The sequence below is a fragment of the Euphorbia lathyris genome, chromosome 5 (genome assembly GCF_963576675.1).
Source record: "Euphorbia lathyris chromosome 5, ddEupLath1.1, whole genome shotgun sequence".
Classification (NCBI taxonomy): Eukaryota; Viridiplantae; Streptophyta; class Magnoliopsida; order Malpighiales; family Euphorbiaceae; genus Euphorbia; species Euphorbia lathyris.
Window position 1 is genome coordinate 13,193,967 of NC_088914.1, and position 8,467 is coordinate 13,202,433.

General features: G+C 34.2%; 1 protein-coding gene across 1 annotated transcript; it reads left to right on the forward strand.

The window, feature by feature from the left end:
• Window positions 1-482: 482 nt before the first annotated feature.
• Window positions 483-8,159, forward strand: LOC136229677 (cytochrome P450 726A27-like). Its single transcript, XM_066018591.1, has 3 exons — window positions 483-1,364; window positions 5,737-6,306; window positions 7,944-8,159. Exons 1-3 carry the CDS (start codon window positions 483-485, stop codon window positions 8,157-8,159), a joined length of 1,668 nt encoding a protein of 555 aa, XP_065874663.1.
• Window positions 8,160-8,467: the final 308 nt, after the last annotated feature.

Genomic DNA, 8,467 nt, shown 5'->3' on the forward strand with positions numbered 1-8,467 from the left:
ATTATAAATTGTTGAATACTTTTTTGATAGGTATAAGTATAGGTGCTAAAGATGTATTAAGCCTCAAATAATTATTCGACACACACTCACCTTTTCTTTTATTAATATATGGCGGGTTTGAGCCATAGGTGTTCTTCCCGCTCAAGGTCTGTCTCGTCCCAATTTCTATCAAAAAAACAAATTATTCGACACACTAAAGAGTTTTTATATTAAGTACCGGGTCCTCCATATCACTCAGAGAACCCCCAATTCACATGTATTGTGATCTTACGTAATAACTAAAATAGTGGAGCCTCTTATAAAATACGTGAGTCCATATTACACGTGTCAAAATATGTATAGAAGGTCCTCCATTTGACATGGAGAACCGGGTGTTTCTAATAATTACTCGATACACCAAACCGTTTTTTTTATAAAACCCATCCAAACCTCTCTAGTTTTAAACAAAACCAGAAATCTTGGTTTCCAATTCCATTCTACAAATGGAATTATTAACATTTTTCTCCCCACTCCTAATTCTAGTGTTGAGTACCATTTTGATAATATGGAAAAAGAAGAAACCCAAACCCCAAACATCAAATCAACCTCCGCAGCCACCAAAGTTACCTCTGATCGGAAACCTCCACCAAGTCATCTGTATACAACCCCATCGCCGCCTCGCAGAACTTGCCAAAATTTATGGACCTCTTATGCAGCTTAAACTAGGTCAAGCTTCAGCCGTGGTTGTTTCTTCTCCAGAAATAGCCAAACAAGTGCTGAAAGATAATGACATCAAAGTAAGCGATAGATGTCGTGTCTCTGTAGCAGATATCCTTTTTTACAATCGCCAGAACATTGGATTTGCTCCATATGGTGAATATTGGAGACAAATGCGGAAAATTTGCATCTTAGAGTTGCTTAGTTCGAAAAGAGTTCAATCTTTTGCATCAATCAGGGAAGAAGAGATATCAGATTTTATTAGATTGATTGATTCAAAAAGGGGATCGATGATCAATTTAAGCGAGATGGCTTTATCTTTGTCAAATTCGATTGCAGCAAGAACAGTTATTGGTTGGAAGAACAAAAATCAAGAGGCAGTTGTAAAAGTGATCAATCGATTGCTCAAGGAACTAGGAGGTTTTACTGTTCTTGATATGTTTCCTTCTCTTGAATTCATTCATGTGATTTCTGGGATGAAATCCAGACTTGTGAAATTGCATAAACAAGCTGATCAATTGTTGGAAGATATCATTGAAGAACATAAAGCTGAGTTGAAATTAGGAGTTCAAAGTGATGCCAACAATAATATTCTTAAAGTTCTTTTGAAACTCCAAGCAAATCCTGATTCTCTTCTAACAACTGATGGCATCAAAGCAATCACTCTGGTTAGTTTAGTTTAGCGTAATTTATTTTAAGCAAAAAGCATCATTAGATCTTTCATTTTTTTTGGGTGTTGTTAAACCTAGCCCCAAATTCTCACCCCTAGCCCCGTGAAAGGATGAAAATACCCTTTCATGGGTTTTGGGGAGGAAAAAGCTATTTTTTTTTGTTCTCCCGACAGACGGGCGTGTGCCTATCACGCCTCACCGTGTGGTCGGGCGTGATCGCTACACGCCCGACCACACGGTGAGACGTGGGGCTATCACGCCCGACCACAACGTGAGGCGTGATAGGTACACGCCCGCGTGTCGGGAGAGCAAAAAAAAAATAGCTAGTCCGCTATTGAATTAAATCCGTAAATACCTGTTACGTAAAAAAAATTAGTCCGCTGTTGAATTAAACCCGTAAAAAAATTAGTCCGGTATTGAATTTAACCCGTAAATACCTGAATTAACAAAATAAAAATTTAACTAAAATTAACAAAATAAAGATTTAGTTAAACTAAATTAAACAAAATAAAATTTACAACAACTAAAATTTACAACATAAAAATTTAGTTAAACTAAATTAAACAAACTAAAAATTACAAAAAATTAATTAAATTAATTAAAACCCCTCGGGCGTATGAACATCACGCCCGAACCATAGGTCGGGCGTGATAGCCTCACGCCCGAACCACAGGTCGGGCGTGATATTCATACGCCGGAACCGTAGGTCCGGCGTGATGTTCATACGCCCGACTGCGATTCCGGCGTTTTTAAAAAATCACCCACAGATTCAATTTTTAAGCTTAAATCAAAAAACAAAAACGGTAAATCTTATTATTTTCGCTTTCCCTTTACGGTTGTTGTTACACTCCATGTTTTGGTTCACAAATTAGTCCGGATTTGATCAAAGAGTGTGTAGGGTATTCGAGAGGTTTTGTGTTTTTTCAAATTTTAGGTAAAGGGTAGTTTGGTCTTTTCATGGGGCTAGGGGGTGGGAATTCATGGCTGGGTTTAGTAATCCACTTTTTTTTATTCATTAAGTCCTTCATCTTTTATTTGGATACATTAAACCCCTAATCATTTATTTTTGATCTCATTAAACCCGTTAAGACCAAATTAGTACGTTATGAATATCTAATTCTGTTAAAAATACATTATTAACTTTATCTGTATTTGAAATTATTAAAAAAAAAATATTTTTTACAGTTTGAATTAAGGTTTTAACAGTTTTCCTACAACCACATTACACATCCAAAACTGCTTTCAAACAGTGAAAAATTATAAATTTCGAATGCAGATGCAACGAATAACAGTTAGTTAACCGAATTTTATGTTCAAAATTACTTTTTTTGGTCATAAAGGGCTCAATGAGACAAAAAAATAAATGATCAGGGGCTTAATGTATCCAAATAAAAAATTAAAGACTTAATGGACTAAAAAAATAAAAGATCAAGAACCTGATGATACTTTTTTACCTTTATTTTATTTTAATTTAATTAATTATTCTTCTCTAATCATGACTAAAATACACTCATTTTCCATGTCAAAATTGGTAGAATTTGCGTTGATTTATCAACTTAACACTGAGTTGTTACTTGAAATTCGATTTGAATTAAATTGATTATGATTGACAGCTTTGTGGACTATCTCAATTTGGGTCAATTTATCAACTTAAATGACACCACAACACTGTTTCATTTATTTTTTCATAAGATGTAAAAATACCTCAAACGTTTACCGTCAGGAGCAATTTTATTCTTAACGTGTAAAATGATGCAATCTTACCCATAATATTGGCAGCGAAAAGCAATTTTATCTCTAACATTAACAAATTGGGTCAATTTCAGAATTTTTTTTTTTGATAAAATGTCACATATCATTTCATTAACTTAATAATACAAATACATCACGAAAGAAAGAGGAATAAAACCTCCATCTCATACAGGCAAAAACCCACAAAGGGAAGAAAAGACTACGAAGAGCAATACATAGACTACAAAGAGCAATAAAAGACTACAAAGAGCATTAAAAACCAGAAAAGATACAAATACAACAAACATAGAAGTCATATCCTTCTCGTAAGTCGAATCCCGTTGAAAAACCGTTGTAATCCATACTCCATCCTTTAGGCTCTTCCGGACGTTCGGATCTGAGTCCTTTCTGTTTGTGCATCCACGCAGATCTATAGATCTACGGACAAGATAAACCTTTTCCGCTCTTGCTAAGACCGAAAAAAGAATAAAAGTAGAAATATAGCTCACAAGAGTAGATCTGACGGAAAAAGAAGTTCAAGAAGGTAGATAGACTTCAAACTTAAATGACACCACAACACTGTTTCATTTATTTTTTCAGGGATATAAGATGTAAAAATACCTCAAACGTTTACCGTCAGGAGCAATTTTATCCTTAACGTGTAAAATGATGCAACCTTACCCATAATATTGGCAGCGAAAAGCAATTTTATCTCTAACATTAACAAGTTGGGTCAATTTCAGAATTTTTTTTTTTTTTGATAAAATGTCACATATCATTTCATTAACTTAATAATACAAATACATCACGAAAGAAAGAGGAATAAAACCTCCATCTCATACAGGCAAAAACCCACAAAGGGAAGAAAAGACTACGAAGAGCAATACATAGACTACAAAGAGCAATAAAAGACTACAAAGAGCATTAAAAACCAGAAAAGATACAAATACAACAAACATAGAAGTCATATCCTTCTCGTAAGTCGAATCCCGTTGAAAAACCGTTGTAATCCATACTCCATCCTTTAGGCTCTTCCGGACGTTCGGATCTGAGTCCTTTCTGTTTGTGCATCCACGCAGATCTATAGATCTACGGACAAGATAAACCTTTTCCGCTCTTGCTAAGACCGAAAAAAGAATAAAAGTAGAAATATAGCTCACAAGAGTAGATCTGACGGAAAAAGAAGTTCAAGAAGGTAGATAGACTTCAAACTTAAATGACACCACAACACTGTTTCATTTATTTTTTCAGGGATATAAGATGTAAAAATACCTCAAACGTTTACCGTCAGGAGCAATTTTATCCTTAACGTGTAAAATGATGCAACCTTACCCATAATATTGGCAGCGAAAAGCAATTTTATCTCTAACATTAACAAGTTGGGTCAATTTCAGAATTTTTTTTTTTTTTGATAAAATGTCACATATCATTTCATTAACTTAATAATACAAATACATCACGAAAGAAAGAGGAATAAAACCTCCATCTCATACAGGCAAAAACCCACAAAGGGAAGAAAAGACTACGAAGAGCAATACATAGACTACAAAGAGCAATAAAAGACTACAAAGAGCATTAAAAACCAGAAAAGATACAAATACAACAAACATAGAAGTCATATCCTTCTCGTAAGTCGAATCCCGTTGAAAAACCGTTGTAATCCATACTCCATCCTTTAGGCTCTTCCGGACGTTCGGATCTGAGTCCTTTCTGTTTGTGCATCCACGCAGATCTATAGATCTACGGACAAGATAAACCTTTTCCGCTCTTGCTAAGACCGAAAAAAGAATAAAAGTAGAAATATAGCTCACAAGAGTAGATCTGACGGAAAAAGAAGTTCAAGAAGGTAGATAGACTTCAAACTAACAACAAAACGTAAATCTAAGGCTAAAAACGAAACCTAAAATATAAATGGGAGGAGGAAGAAGGAAGACAAACTTCCTTCTTCCTCCTCAACGAGATAGCAGCGGAAGAAAAGGCAGACGAGAAGAGATGGCAGTTCAAGAAGGGTGGGGAAGAAGAAAAGGCAGAAGGCGGAGGAGGTGGGAAGGAGGCGGAAGAGATCAATTTCAGAAATTATTAAAACACAGATATTTTGTTCCTTATTCTGCATCAACTGCATATCAGTTTGTTTAAAAAAAAAATCATATTCTTTGAGATTGAGATTTAATCACAAAATAAGAGATTAATATTTATTAATTCAACGAAATATTTTAAAATTTTGTCCAACTCGTAAAATAGACAGTATTTCTTTTTCATTTTTTTTTCACGTCTAATCATATATTTATGATATAACACTAGTGAGTGATAAAATGACTCATATATGAGATTTAGATGATAAGATTCATGACCGAGAAGATAGTTTAATAAATTATTTTTAAAATTAACTCAACTTGACAACGTTAGAAATAAAATTGTACTATTTTAAATGTTAAGAGTAAACCCGCTCCTGACAATAAACATTAAAAGTATTTTTATATTTTATTTTTTTATAGATGAATGACGGATACCGTCATTGCTATTGCTTGCCTCAAAAATTTCTTTTAATACGATTATTTTATTATTAAATATTTTAGCCTTAACTCATCCGGACCGCGGTTCCATCACTATTTGCAATTAACAATTAAAATGATTCCAGGAATTGTTCATTGCTGGGATTGACTCGTCTGCAACAATTCTCGAGTGGGTAATGTCAGAATTGATGAAAAATCCAAGAATAATGAAAAACGCCCAAGAAGAAGTGAGAAAGAAGGTATGTGCTAAAAATGGAAAGCTTGATGAATCAGTGACTAGTGAGTTAAAATTCATGAAAGCAATAATTAAAGAGACTTTGAGATTACATCCACCTGGACCACTAGTTCCAAGGCAATGTAGAGAGAACTGTGAAATTAATGGGTATAATATAAATCCCAAAACTGAAGTCCTTGTGAATGTATGGGTAATTGGAAGAGATCCTAATTATTGGACTGAACCTGAAAATTTTAATCCTGAGAGATTTATTGAAAGTGAAGTTGATTATAAAGGTTTTGATTTTGAATATATCCCATTTGGTGCTGGAAGAAGGATATGTCCTGGTATTCAATTGGATATTACAAACCTGGAGCTTGCTTTAGCTAAAATATTGTGTTATTTTGATTGGGAGCTTCCTAATCAAATGAAGCCAGATGAGTTCGTAGAGTTCAGACACATTTTTAGAGAGCAGAATCGTGTTGCTGATCGCTTGGCGGCGGCGGGCCATGAAGGGACGTTAGGCGTTACTACCCTTCCTGTTTCCCCTAGTTTCATCTCTCATCTTCTCTTAGAAGATAGGATTGGGGTTAGCTTCCCTAGGCTAATTCCTGGGTAGTTTGTTGTTATTCATTTTTCTTTTCCTTTTCTACCAAAAAAAAAAAAATGAAGCCAGATGATCTTGATATGAACGAGGATTTTGGACTTGTAATTAGAAGAAAAAATTACCTCTACTTGATTCCTGCTTCACCTCAATATTTCAAGCTTGCGAACTCAAAATATTAGCTTAATTATGTCTATTTGTGTCGTTTTTTATTTTACTTTTTCCTCTGTGAAAAGTTACACTTCATAGAACTAAAGTAACTAGTTTTCCATTTGTTGTGAATAAATGTCTTGTACGAATCTTGTGTTAAAAATTATTTAAAGGTTCATTTGTCCCATTATTAATAATGTATTTGCTAAAAATACTTTAATATATGAATCACTTAAACTATTTGACACTTCTCCTCTATTGTATATAGTGTTGAGTCTAGCATAAGAGCTTGATCGTTGACTCGGTTTTCAGAGGTTGACCTATGTTGGTGGACTCCCTGTGTACACTTTGATGCCAAAGTCATGATGAGTATTAGGAAAATACTATAAAGAAATGTAGAATGTGTCCTGAAATAAAAGAGAAGTACTTTTTTTTATAAAGGGTCCCAAAGAGTGAGATTATTTTATTGTCTTGGGTGAGGCGGTGATTATGAGTCGATGTGAGCCTCCTAGATGCATGGAAGGACGAGCCAATTTGAGATTATAAAGCCCATTTGTGCTTTGAGCTTTAATGTGTTGAATCCGTAACAAATGTCCCTCTAATAGTGCATTCTGAATCATTGCATGTGAGACATAAATTTAATGTCTTCCGTCTAATGGTATGCATGTTTGACATCAGCTTGTATAGGAGGGAGTTAATAGTTGTTGCCTTTTGACTTATTGGTCGTTGGTGAAGGGTCATCTAAGCCAACTATTTAGCACGACACCCTTTCATCTTCTTATAAGGACTGGGTGGATCGTTTTTTAGAGAACTCACTCTTTTATCTTTTTGTCGTTCAATTTTTGAAGTATGATTAGGCTACCTTTTGTTTTCTTTCTCTACTAGTTCTGTTCACACTTGCTTTTCTTGTACCTAGGGTATAAATATGAATGTTTTTGAATTGCAATTACTTCGAAATTTCTAGATCAGCTTCAAATTTACGTATTCCTCGGTCTAGAAGCATAAATAATCATAATAGAGGATACGAGGACGCAAATTGCTCTAATAAGTGATAAATGTATATTTAGTTGTTTATTATATTTATTAGTTAGTTTGTCCTATCTTATTCAAATGTCTATTGTAATTCAAATTCAATTGGTTGTAATAACTTATATATACAAAGCTACTTAAGATAACTAAAGTAAATACAAAATATAGGAGATTATAATCTTTGAGCTATAATAACCTTGAACTTTATTTCTCTATCTAACTCCTCTGAATCCCGATTTTTTTTCCACAATAAAATACCCTTCCTCTGGTTTTTTTACTATTACCCATGTAACCCCCCTCCACCATTTCTCTAGTTTTTCGATTTTTCTACACAGCAAAATCGAATCCTTGTTTTTCGATTTTTCACAGCCAACACTCCCTCAGTTTTGTTGGTTGTCAGTGGTAATGCAACCTCCATCAATTCTCACCCTCCGTTACACGTTCTCATGCTTATGTTGAGAGGATGGAAATTAGCATTACGTATTGATGGAACTACTTCTCCCTTTGAACTCTTGCCCTCTGGAGCTGTTAATCTGGTGTATGAAACATAGGAACAACTTGATCAACATGTTCTCAGCAATTTCTATTTAGTAAAAGAATTTTTTTTTGCGAACGCACGTATAAAATCACTAAGAGCTAGATCCGCCATTTATCTCAAACTAATAATTATTTTGGAGAGATATGTGTTTGAGTTGTTTTGTGATCTTTTATTAATCTCAATGGTAAATGAAGGGACCTAATCTCAATAGCAATAATAAGAAATATCATCGGTCACATCCAAAAGCTACAAAGCTTTAAGAATAGTGTGAAGTAGATCAATCCCACCACTACTAAATTATACTGGGCCAAATTTAAAAAT